The sequence below is a fragment of the Urocampus carinirostris genome, chromosome 13 (assembly GCF_059441175.1).
Source record: "Urocampus carinirostris isolate Australia breed hairy pipefish chromosome 13, RoL_Ucar_1.0, whole genome shotgun sequence".
In the NCBI taxonomy this organism is placed as follows: domain Eukaryota; kingdom Metazoa; phylum Chordata; class Actinopteri; order Syngnathiformes; family Syngnathidae; genus Urocampus; species Urocampus carinirostris.
The window spans coordinates 14,345,381-14,359,036 of record NC_142361.1 but is presented as its reverse complement, the minus strand read 5'-3'; the positions used below and the strand labels follow the sequence as shown (position 1 = coordinate 14,359,036).

Sequence of the window (13,656 nt, the reverse complement as noted above, 5' to 3'; positions counted from 1 at the left end):
AGTTGGATCGAATTGGTGAATGCACCCTTGCTTGTACAGCCTGCATTTTGTGGCTGAGACGTACCACAAAACAATTCGTCTAACAATGTCTGCTTTATCGGTTTAGCCCCACTCCCCACTCCACCCACCCCCAAAAAAGAAAAGGTAAGATACCATTTGGTGTAAAATGGTATACAGTCATTCAATTTTTCGTTACTGAAGACAAAACAAGAGACGTCCGCATTTGGAAAAACAATGTGACACAAGGGCCACCGGGACGTCCCATTCATTGCCAACTCTAGCTTAACCATCCGAGTTGGAGGGAAACTGCAGCACATTTGCAATTCTACACGTGAGTAAGAAATATACGCAATCTCTTATGCGTCACTCCAGAAGCAGGTCCTTGCCATAGAAATGTAGGAATAGACACGGCGAGCTTTACCTGTTCTGTGCTGTGTAATCGATGCAATGGGACACTGGCTCTACTAATGGGCGTATTTTAGTTGATAAAACAATGATTATGTGAAATATTCAGGCTAGAATTGTCAGGGGCTTACAGATACAGTATACATTTTATCTATATAAATCGCTGGTCTATGCCTCATAAAGGAGTTAAACAATTTTAAACGCAGTCAACACACATTGATCAATCATCAAGAGCAATTCCAAAAACGTCAATCTTTTAGAATTGTTTACAGGTGTTCATTGCTCAAAGATTTTGTTTTAAGCTTAACATTGTGTGGATATCCTTGTCCATCCATATGAACTGTACGGTAATCATTTTGGGGCAATGTTTATGACGAGTGTTAAGGGGTATTGCAGACATGAACGTATGTAGTTGAGTTAGTCTTGTAATAAATGATAAAATGCCAGAATTTTTTTTTCAATATCACAAGTCTTATAATCATGAAATAACCACATCACAACTAGCTATTAATCATAAATTACCTCAAAAATTTAGATTCGAGTTTGTTGAAGTAAAATTTGTACGTAAGTTGCTCCAGTGCTGTGTTGTATGGAATGTATGTTTAAGGTTTATATAAGTATGTTTAAGGCTTGTAAGCAACCTGTATCGTTTTGTGCTAAAAAATAAGCATTTAAAAAAATAATATGCTCTATAAAGATAAATAAAGTTAAGTTTAACTTATTTTTGGAAGATAAGCTTGAAGTGTTAGGCGACTTCCCTGTGGCCGAAAAAAGCAATCCAACCATTTTCTCAACCGCATCAAGCCTTCTTATTCCACTTTCATTTCAAAAGAAACGGCTCGCCTCTTCTTTACACATTACACCAACCATGATGAATGGATGCACAAGTTATTAAACAATAAAAATGTCAAAGTTCTTAGCGGCTGGAGATACAGTATAGTATGTTTACACATGTACAGCGGAACCTCGGTTTTCGAACGCCTCTTAGTTCGAACAAATCGGTGTTCGACCAAAAATTTTGAGAAATTCTTGCTTCGCTGTTCGGTCAAAAATTCCGAGTTTGAACGCCGGTAATGCCTGAGTGCATACGCTAGAGTGCGATGCTGAGCGGCGTACGGGTGTAGATCGCCCCCATCCCTCGTGACCAACTGTTATCACGTGCCCACTTGCCTCTTTTTGCTTTCGCTTTTAATATCGGTGAACGGAGTGTTTTAGCCCCTAACTATGCCTCCGAAGAAGGTCAGTGCAAGCAGGACAGGTGAAAAAAGAAAAGTTGTTCGTACAACTATTGCCTTTAAGAAAGACATCATAGCTAAATATGAAAGAGGTGTGCGAGTTTCCAATTGCTAGGGAATACAGCATGCGCCTTCTGCTGACCACCACAAAGTTAAGAAATCCTATTCATAATTCTTTTCTTTATCTTTTTTTTTTACACGTTCGTGTTAGCGTAATCTTTCGTACGGAAGATTACGATAACGCGAACGTACGATTAGCCTGGGTTAGCTCTATGATTACGTTGAACATTCAGGTAAACATTCAGGGTGTTGGAACTGAGCCCAAAATTCAGGGTGTTGGAACGGAGCCCCCTTTCCAATGAAGCGCTAGCCACTTGTGGTGCTAAATGACTTGTAAACGACCTGATTTTTTTATTTTTACACGTTCATGTTAGCGTAATCTTTCGTACGGAAGATTACGATTACGCGAACATACGATTAGCCTGGGTTAGCTTCATGTTTACGTTAAACATTCATGGTAAACATTCAGGGTGTTGGAACGGATTAAAAAGATTTACATTATTTTTAATGGGAAAAATGATTTCGGTGATTGAACAAATCGGTTCTCGAACAGGGTTCTGGAACGGATTATGGTCGAGAACCGAGGTTCCACTGTACTTGAAAGAGGAAGCCGGATTTCTTCTTCGGGGTGGATGCTGGGTGAGCTCTTACAGTGCCGCACGCCGGTAGCGGCGGAAAGAAGCACTACAGTACTACCCTGTACTCAGAAAGGGGTGCACAATACAAAATCTAAGTTACAGCAATGTCCGGATATTTTTCGACATCCCGAAAAAAAATGCTCGCATCAACCGTTTTTCGTAACTCGAATGTTTGTAAGTAGGGGAGTGTCAGTATTTCTGTGGGTTAATCTTGAACTTCACATTATATAAACAATTATTATTTTACGATAGATCAAAATCAAATAACCAGGAAAGACTTTACCTCTAAACCCGAATTTATTGTGGTAATTACAACATGTAGTATTTCTAACCTTAGGGAATATTCAGTTCATTTTAGGGATGAGAAATGCAGACAGAAACAAACATTTTTTCCCTATGAGCTTCCATATTAATCAATATGTTACACAGAAATACATCAGTTCTGTGGACAAATGCTTCACAGTAATTGCCGTGACTATCACGAAATGTATACTGTATAGTCAAGGCTGACGCCTGCACCGCAAGTATTAATGTGCCTTTAAATAAGGTGAAAAAAATATTAATTTGATCCTAAATCACCATAAATTGAATCTTCTACAATGGCAATTGTTTAATTACGATTTGCTTTGTGTTTGTTGTAATCAGATATTTTTTCAAGTGGCAACTTGCTTTGCTGTCAATCTTAAAACCTAATTAAGTAAATCTGTCCAGCAAACACTTTTTTTTTAATCTTATAAAACTTTAGAACTGTTCATTCTGGTATGAACTCTATAATCTCCTTCAAAGTTCATCTTGATTGGGTAATCTCAAATTGGGACTTATGAGAAATAAACTAAAACAAAATTTAAATCCAAAATTTGTTTTGAATATTTTCTACAAAACAATCAAGTATTATGATAAGTTATAAACATCTCACCTACTTGAGTTTGAATTCCTCCAACAAAATCCTTTTTTCCTATCACTAAAAAGCGTGTTTTTTTTTAGCAACATTCAAATGGGATAATCACGTCGTCTTTAGGACAAACTATAAACCACAAGCACATTTTTGGGAAGATTAAATAAAAATGCACAAAATTTAATAAACTTTTCAACAATGTATCTTCTGACTTTCTCCTTCCCCACTCCCTGATGCGTAATTGGTCACCGCTCTCAGAAAAGGAGGACAAAATTGTCAACTTCAGAGCTATGTTGTTAATTGTGTGGAAATTTTTTTCTTTTTCTTCTTAATGGACATAAATAAATTATGCAATTGAGCTAAGAATATGTATTTGACTTTGAAGGCACTGAACTTGAAGGTCAGAATAAAGTCTTGGCCAGCAGACGACTGCAGCTAGAAATTGCAAAGGAAATCGCCAGAAGCAGTTGCTAAAAAGACTTTCAGTTATTTCCTGCTTCTGCTGCTTTCACAATAGGATGTGATTGGCCATGCACTACTATTTTTGGTTTTATTGTGAAGTTGTCAACGGAAACTCAAATCTTTGAAGCAGATGTGAATTGATGCCTGCCCCTTGTTCAAAACCATGTGTGGAGTAGGGTTACGAGAAGCACATTTACACAACTATCATGGAAAAAGTAAGATGCGAGCCTGATGCTTTGTTCAAGTAACACATTTTTTGAAGAAAAATAAAGGGAACATGTCTTGCTGAGCGTTTTGTTTATTTTTGAAAAAGTGTCAGCATGATGTTCGATCTGGCCCCGATAAAAAGTAAAGACAACCAGCCTGTCTGTTTGAATCCACGAGAGGAAGCAAGAGAACCGAAGTGAGGGCGTGCGCTCATTCCCCCTAAGACATGCACTTCCTGTCCAAATGTTTTACTCAGCACCCTGGAGGAAGAAGAAGATGAAGCCTCAAAAGAAGCATGGCTTTTGTTTTTTGGAGGGGCAAAGCATGACATGACTACATATAACAATGATACTTGTCTTTTCTACGGTATTGTTTGCAGTCTGAGATCTGCTCTGCAATTGAAATACACCTAGAAACGATTTACTTAATTGCAGGCATTTGTAGCAGGTTGTGTACAAACTCAAAGACTGACTTTGGAACACATGCACACACAAGGAATGTGTATTTTCTGGTCTTTAAGTCTCTCCCGATTATAAATCGCACCAGCCAGAAAATGCATAATTAAGAACGAAAAAATATATATTGCGACTTGTAGCCAGGGAAATATGGTATTTAAAATAATATCAATAATATGATCAATAGCTATATTGATTGATAATTGTAAGTGTTTTAGCCAATAAAACCCTGTAGGTTAGTGACTAATAAATTTAAAAAAATAATCCACTTCAGTGCAATATTGAGGGCTTTTGCACCTGTTTGGACAAGACCCTGCTCTAAACAGAGGCACCCTTGCTTATGAAGCAAAACACATTTTGAAAGTCACTTAAAAAGGGTAGACCTGAATCGGAACACAGCAATGGTGGCTATCTTGCTCTGGAGTAAATGTTAAAACTTTCCCACCACAGTTTTTCTTTTTTTTTTAAATTTGGTCCACATTAATCTTTCAGGCTTTCATGCCACCATCAAGCTCACCAAGCTGTTACAACTTACTCCACTGTGCCAAGAAAACAACAATACACTTCGATGACTACTAAGGCAAGATTTTGTTCAAACCACCCCCCCCCCCCCCCCCAAAATATTCAATTTACTGATTGATCCAGCTTGTTCTTAAGACTACATTGAAAATGCTGGCTTCAAAGTTTCCACATTCTCTTAGAGAAAGCTGACCAAAAAAAGAGCAGACGACTGTGGTCTTTTCGAGTCACAGAAGTCACGCCAGCATGTCTCTTCGCGTTCGTTTCGATTTTCCTAAAGTTACCCGCATGACATTATTTATGAACGACGGCACCTTCTCTGCTCCTCATTCAAACTTTTTGCTGGAAAGTCTTTTGACATTTTTGACTGATGACTCACATAATTGCAGAGTTGTACACAGATTAATTTAACAGATTGACAATAAATTAATCTGTCAATGAGTTTTCAGTGGTCACTGTTGTATTATGAGGTGCTGGTCAAATATGATTAGAGGTTAAACATTGCACTCTAAAAATAAACTTCTATGGGACGAGTTGTGTTACTGGTTATGATTGGGTTTACACTCATTTGGTGTGGCTTGACTCTAATTAGCCTTCATGAATTGTTTACAGTGATTTCACAAATGCAATGAATCAAAGCTGCATTCCATCTCTGCGTGATTATAGAGGGGAAAAAAATCCGCCAATGCAGTGTATTGTATTTTCCACACCCAAAAAATAATATCTAGTATCGGTTCAGATAATGTGGCCTCCAGAGTTGAACTAATAAAGAAGAGGCCAGCAGCTGGACAGCAACTGGCAGTCGATGCTCTGCCCCGGAAAACCATGCTGGCAAAACCACAAATCGGCAACAACCAATCAACAAGATCAGTTTACATGCTGAATGAAAACATATCGCACAATCACAAACATAGCGTGACGTGGCGCATGCTATGTACGGGATACTTTGGAACTTGGGACGCTCCGAAGCTAAGTTGTTTTCCTGGAAGAGTTTTGAGATGACATGGAGCTTTGAGGAATGCACTTGAGCAAGCGCCACAGCGCCAGACATCGGGGGACGACATGTGCTGAGAGATAAACATCAACTTAAGCAGGGTACACGGGGAAGACCGAGTTATCGTGAGGGAATATCTTTAACAAGTTTGGATATGAGGTTGTGGGTGCGATCAGTGGTTTTTTACCAGGACTAATACAAACGATCAATTACTTAAATCTACGCTTGCATTATAAGAGGAAAAATCACCTTAACTCATCGCTTGTACAAGATTAGTGACTGTATAATGTTGATCGGTTATCTTCTGGTGCCCAGTATTCAGTAGTAGCTTACTCAGCTTTATGTGACAGATATGCAGGTCTTTTACACAACATTATGCTCCAAATATAATTTTAATCAATAGCCCTACTACGAGTCAACGTAAATGTTTTCCCCGTATTATAACGTTGTTTTTTTATTATTTCAAACTGTGTAAGTCTTGCCCATTTCAGCTCTAATCCGGATCATCTCGGTAACTGGTAGCAGACGACAAAGTCATTGTAAATTGCTAATGTAGATGAAGTCTGCGAAATCCTTCACTGCTATGTCTAATACATCACAATATATTTACTGCAGGCGAGAAAAGACCTGAGAAGGATTCTGAAAGGCTTTTGTGTTTTTGGTAAATAAAAGTAACATGCTTACACAAATTATCTTTCTTGATCTTATCTTTATAATCTACATAATCAGTATTGCTGTAAGTGAATAAGTGTTGCATTGTGTTAGTAAGGTTTATTATCGATTATTAATTGAAATTGCAATAATCAATTAGGGGAATATTTTCTGGGGTTGACAGGTATGTTAACACATTGCTTTTACCAAATGACTTTCGCTATATCATTAAATACATATAATTACTTACTGTATAATGTTTATTGTTCATATTTTGGTGCCCTGTATAGCTTACTCAACATCCATCCATGCATCCATTATCTGCACCGCTTTTCCTCAGTAGGGTCGCGGGGGATGCTGGAGCCCATCCCAGCTATCCTAGGGCAGTGGGCAGGGGACACCCTGAACTGCTTGCCAACTCGCTCATTCATACCTAGGGACAATTAAGACCGGCCAATTAACCTGACATGCATGTTTTTGGAATGTGGGAGGAAACCGGAGTGCCCAGAGGAAACCCACGTAAGCATGGGGAGAACATGCAAACTCCATACAGGACGGCTCGATCTCATGACCCGAGAACTGCGCCGCACACTCGCTAACCACTGCGCTGCTTTGCTGCACTTATTCAACATTATGTTCCAAAATGTACAGGCCTACAACACAAAAAGTCCAAGAGATGTGGTTCTAAATCAACATTTATCTAATATGAACGAAACTACAAATTAATTACTATACACACTAGTCTCCAGTAAAAGTATTCAGAACAGCCATTTGCTACAGAAGTGTTTTGTTAGTCGAAAATAGCCAGATTTTTTTCTTCCGACTAACCAATTTTTCCTAAAACAGCCAATTTGAAATGGAATTTTAAGAAGAGCAAAATGGCTAAATCGTTTGAAGTTACTATACATCAAAATAATGGACTTTTCTGACTGCTATAGTGAGATTAGCATTGCAGTTTTCTGAAGCTTGAAATTGGAAGAAAGAAATAATGACATACGTGTTCTAGTAGCAGTCAAGCCAAAAGACACTAGATGAATGAGGAGTACTAATATAAGTTATTTTTCTAATATCGAAATAAATGTGCAAAAATGAAGAATGTACAAATGAACCCTATCTTTAATTAACTCACGCACTTGACTAATAAATCAGAGGCACTAGCCAATCAAAACAAATCCCGCGTGCACCTTGAAAAAGAGGCCAAAATAAGATGTAAATGCCTTCATTCGATAGAAAACTGTGTGTACTGTCTAACTTTCATCTCCAAATTACCTAGCAACATGAATTCCAACTTCTTTCGATCCACTCGGAAGCGCTCCTCCGTCCACTCCGGGTCAGGCAGCTGGTGGGGTCCGCTCAAGTCCTCCTCGGAGCCCGGCAAAGGCGAGTCTGTGCTGCGCTCGCTGTTGGAGCCCTGGTCCGACTGTTGCTGATGCAAGTATCCGCTTAAAGGGTCGCACTGGGCGGCCATAGTGGTGCTACTCGTCGCCAGCGATGTTATTGGAGGAGGAGGCCTCCCCAAAAAGTTGACGAGTTGTGCCAGGCCGCGTGTTCCGTCGCTCGGGAGATGGTCCTCTCGAAAACTTCACGCGCCGGCATTTCCCCCCATTTGAGCTTTGGTTTTTGGGGCGTTTAGGAATAGGCAGACCCCGCTCGCTCGCTCTCTCTGCGGGATGAGCGCTCGCGTGAACCGCAACGCCGATACACTGACAAAGTCTCCCAAGCAACGTTTCACATGTCATCATCTTGCACTCAGGACTCCTCCCACTTGGAGAAAACTCCCGCCCAGCTCACTTTAATAATTTTCTGCCTTCGTTTGAATAATTCCACATTAAAAATCTCCATGTTTTAGGATAGTATTTGTGCTCACCGTTTTGACAATAGCCTCTAAGTAACGGTTTTTTCCAACTGATTTTTGATACGACTCTTGAGAGACGTTAAAAAGTGAAATGAAATGAAATGATCTGCATTTATATAGCGCTTTTAAAGTCAATGACTTCCCAAAGCGCTTTACATTGTGCTTCACATTTCCCAATAGCGGTTGTGATCTGTGCAGCCATGTAAGGCGCTAATCTGCTTATTGGGGGTATTCGGGTTTCAGTGTCTTGCCCAAGGACACTTCGGCATGTAACACGGACAAGCTGGGATTCGAACTGGGATCCCTTAATCCTAAAACGATCGCTCTACCTCCGGAGCTACTGCCGCCCAAGAATTGATTCAGGTTGCATTAAAGGGGGGTGCCTTGTTCCAAGTGTTTATCTATCTATCTATCTATCTATCTATCCTGGTTATATCCCTTGAGAGGGGTGGCCGACAGCAAGACAAACGCTTACAAAAACAAAGAAAATAAAAAAGGGAAAAAGTAGCAAAAAAACACCCACAAAATTTTTTGGACTTTGGCCAACCCAAATGCCCTAACACCCAAACAAGTTAAGCACCTCGACGCCCAAGTTGGTCATGCTTTCGTCCCTCAAGATGAAACGGGACACAAGAAAGCGACCGTGTCACTCGGGTCAGGGTGACACAACACACTCTTCTGTTCAACAGCAGGGCCCGACAGCTTTTACTGGTTTACCCCTGCCGCATCATACGAGTGCCCTGCCCATCCCTGAGAACACGTCCAAATATCCCACTATCCTTTCACAACTCCTCTCCACTCATTCCTATCACCAACAAGAGCTCTAGCTTCCACTACATTTAGACCTCTTTCCTCCAGTGCATTCATAACACCATCCATCCACATCAATCACAGTCTTTCTCTTGGTCTCCTTCTATTTACTTCTGCTCTGTAGATCGTTTTCAACATTTGCTCCTCATCCGTCCTCTCCATGTATCCAAACACACAGAGTACTCTTATCCACACGCTTGCTCAGTTCCACTTCTAGTCCAGTTCTGTCTCACAATTTCATTTTTCAATCTATCCAGCCTTGACACTCCTAACATACTCCTCAAACACTAAAGTGTCTAGAGAGTGAAAAGTTGAACGTTTGCTCAATTAAGTATGTGCTAACAAGGCACAACTGAGTTCAAAGAGGCCTTAAGCCTAAATTTGCTTTGCAAGTATTTTTATCTTAATTTAATCAGAGCTGTTCAGGGCGGAACACATTAGGTTCAAGGTGAGGGGCTTGGGGACAGAGGTGGGTAGTAAACAATTTTGGGAATAATGCCGTTATGAACAACGCCGTTACATTAACAGAGTAATCCAACTATTTTCTTCCGCCGTTAGCATTACTGACGGTCTTGCCTAGTAGAAATCAGCATGCTGTCCCACTTCAAGGCTATGTCCGAGTGTGCAGTGTTCTTGTGCGTGAGGAAGAAAAGCAGGGCATCATTGGTCAGCCCTTTGGCATATTTATTCATCAACAACACGCAAACGTGATCATGGCTCTTATTCAACCAAACACAGCAGCCATCTTCAATATCTTTTCCTTTTTATTAATGCTTTATTGAACAAACGCAGAAACATTTCCATCCAAACATCTTACCACAATGTTATGTAAACAGTACATTCAAACTGGAAAACAAATCTAATTACAAATAAAGGGATAGAAAAAACAAAAAACTGTAAAAATGAAACATGCAATGGGGAAACAGAAAACTACATAAAAATGCCAAAATGTTTGCAAATATTCAAAAATACACATGCATTTTTGAACGGGTTAAGGCTGCAATCCAGGTGAAGGCGGCAGCAAGCAACACAGTCTCAAATTGCGATGAGATCCATTAATGGTTAGGTGCATTTATTGAAGTGTCCTGAAAAAGTTGACAGTAGAATATTGTTTTAACAATGACCAACTGAGTTCAAAAAGCCTTTATATTTTTCCCTCACCACATCTATCTTTTGTCTTACTTTTATCAGAGCTCTTAGGGACACACAACACATTTTGAATCACAAAAGGCGGAGTGGGGGGAGAGGTGGAAAGTGATTTCTTGCTCGTCATCAGTTTTTTGTTAGTGTAGCATGAAAATGGGGAAAGTAAGAAAAGGCCTGTTTCAAAAACATCTAAAACCCCAAAAACATGGGGGGAGAAAAAAAAAGTTTGTTCGAGTGCATTTAAGAAACGCACATACTTGTGTGCGCCACTTGACAGAGGCTGCAAATATGAATTGAGCCAGAAGATGAACTCAGCAAGTAGAACATTTTCTAAATCCAGACAGAATACTTTTAAAGAATCATACTAGAAATGCCAGTTGTGATTTCACCTTTAATAAAGAAGACCTTGTTGTGCAAATGTATCCATTAATAAATGGAAAAAAAACACCGGTCCTTTCTCAAAATATTTTAATCTACTTTTATGTGTGATTATGTTGATGTTTTTGAGGTGAAGTGTTTGAGGAGTATGTTAGGAGTGACAAGATTGGATTAGAATGAGAAATGAAATTGTGAGAGACAGAACAGGAGTAGTAGTGGAACTGAGCAAGCGTGTGGATAAGAGAGTACTCGGTGGAGAGCTCTTGTTGGTGATAGGAATGGGTAGAAATATGCTGTGAAAGGATAGTGGGATGTTTGGACGCGTCCTAAAGTATGGGCAGGGCACATGTATGATGCAGTAGGGGTAAACCAGTGAAAGCTCTCGGGCCCTGCTGTTCAACAGAAGAGTGTGTCACGTCACCCTGACCAGAGTGACACGGCTGCTTTCCTGTGTCGCGTTTCATCAGGAGGGACGAAAGCATGACCAACTTGGGTGTCGAGGTGCTTAACTTGTTTGGGCGTTTGGGTTGGCCATGGTTGAACATTTTCTGTGTGTTTTTTGCTACTTTTCCCCTTTTTTAATTTTTTCAATTTTCTTTGTTTTTGTATGTGTTTGTCTTGCTGTCGGACATCCCTTTCAAGGGATATGACCAGGGTAGATAGATAGATATGTTAAATCAAATGGTGTGGTGAGATATTATGATCTCATCCAACTTGATAGTAATTGTTTATTATTCCCCTTTCTTTGAAACATGATGCGTTTCATTTTGCATATAATACCTTGTTATAACTAGTTACATGATTTGAATGATGTGAAGAGTTAACGGGATGGGACAAGAGATAAGCTGTGGCGTTTTGCTGTCAGCAATAGTTTTTTCCTGTTTTCTTGATTGTTTATTGTAGTTGTTGATTTTGAATTGATTTTAAAGTTGTGAACAGAAGGGTAACTCATTTTAAAAATGTCAAATCAAATATTCCAGTTAAGAGCGAGTCTTTCTAGTAATACACAAAATAGTGCAACTTTTCCTTAGTGATAGTGGCATGCCTGTTTGGTAATAGGTGAAACTTTGAGATTGAGAACACTAAAGACTTCTAGCATTGGTATTCGACTACAATTATGTCAAGTGTAGTAAAACTGCCCTCGTTAGTGACATGTAGAATAGAATAGAATATGCCTTTATTGTCATTGTTACAACATGGGATATGTAGTTCTATTTATATTACTACTAGTGTTGCTTTTACACTATTTGTGCACCAAGCCCAAGGTAGTTAGTTACAGTGTATCCTGAGTACTTGAGCACAAGAGTAAAGCAGATGGCGTGCGTGCAGACTGTGCCTCGCCTGCCATCATGGAAATATAAAATTTGAAATATACCAAAAGGTTGTATTTATTCGGTGTCAAGATGATCTTACACCAATTTTATTTTTTATTTATCTTCTTAAATCCGCTAAAATGTTCACATTATGAATATTGTGTCCACAATTAGTATATAATGCGTTACTGTGCTGATTGTCTGCAGACACAGTAGAGTGAAGCACACAATTCTCTAGCCTCATGGCAGAGGGCGATAGTGTGACTAAAGATTCTGTATTTTGGTGCACAGCTCAGCCTTAAACAATAGAACTAGTGATAGTATTAACAAAGTCGCAGTATGTTAAGCCATCCAGTATTTTTCCTGTTGCAAGTTTTTTTTTTTTTTATTAAACGGAAGATTACCTACCTATCTATTGATGCTTTTATCCAAAAGGACCAGCATTTACACTATGAATTATGGTAAGAGGATTTTTTTTCCTAAGCAAGTTTGTATATTGATTTCTTGCTCTGCCAAATGATGAATATAGTTTATCAATCTATTTGTAAATCTGACTGTGCCTCATTAGGCACAAACCTCACCACACATCATTGAGTAGAATGTGGTACTACTGCAACTACGGGGAAACAATGTGGTAGCTGACAAATGTGCACCTCTAACAAAGCCCTACATGTTACAAATGCAGGACTTGGTCTGCAAATCGGGAGAATACTTCATTAATTCGTGTGCAAAACAAATTGTAAGACACAGAACCCTTTTCCATGCACTGAAAAGTCATACAAGTGACAGTGTACAATTTGACATTTGCTTAATAGAAGTACAATTAAACTACAAAATGCCTAACCAGTAAGAAACTTGTCTGACTATATTAAGAAATTAAAAGGAAACATTTCCAGTTAGTCATCCCATCGGAACATGAGAATGCCATTCTAGAGAGGACAATGCATACTAGAACCTAATTATGTATAACAATCCTCCCATTTTCCATAGTATAGCAACTTGATATCCAAAACACTTTTCACAAAGGCATGCTAGCGTAACATCTCTTATCTCGAAAGACACGCTCTTTAAATGTTGCTGCCAAGCAACAACTTTATTGGCCTGTTGAGGAAGCAATTCACATCCTGTGACAGGGGTGCAAAGGGAAGCAATACTGGAAAGTTCATTGTAAATCAAAACATGCCTTGAAGGGGGAAACTCACCCGCCACCACAAATGGAACCGGCTTCAGTGTTGTCGGGAAAAGAACCGTGTCATTGACGTCATCTAACGACTTTATTGGAGATATTTTGCCAAACCTCCAAAGCATTGTTTTTACATTTCCTAATAAAATAATTTTAAAAACCTTTCTAAAAGATCAACAATTTAAAGTACAATCCTGTCATACTGCATGGGTCAATGAGAACTCCACGCCTACCACGTCCATTTTGCTCGCACAACTTTCTTCAGTAGATTCCTGAACGTGTTTTTTTAGCTTGGATGCATAAAAATGACTCGACTACAGAAATGGATATTGAATACCCTATTTGGCTGTTTTATTCCAAATACATTACAATATTTATCATATCTATCAAATATATATATATACTGGACTGTCTCAGAAAATTAGAATATTGTGATAAAGTTCTTTATTT

General features: G+C 39.1%; 1 protein-coding gene across 1 annotated transcript in view; it reads right to left on the bottom strand.

Moving 5' to 3' along the window:
• Positions 1-8,213, bottom strand: part of bicc1 (BicC family RNA binding protein 1) — a 111,370-nt gene extending 103,157 nt beyond the window's left edge. Inside the window, exon 1 of the mRNA XM_088351530.1 lies at positions 7,791-8,213. Coding sequence (XP_088207656.1) covers positions 7,791-7,989 — 199 coding nt within the window. The 5' untranslated portion in view covers positions 7,990-8,213. The remainder of the gene's footprint in view (positions 1-7,790) is intronic.
• Positions 8,214-13,656: the final 5,443 nt, after the last annotated feature.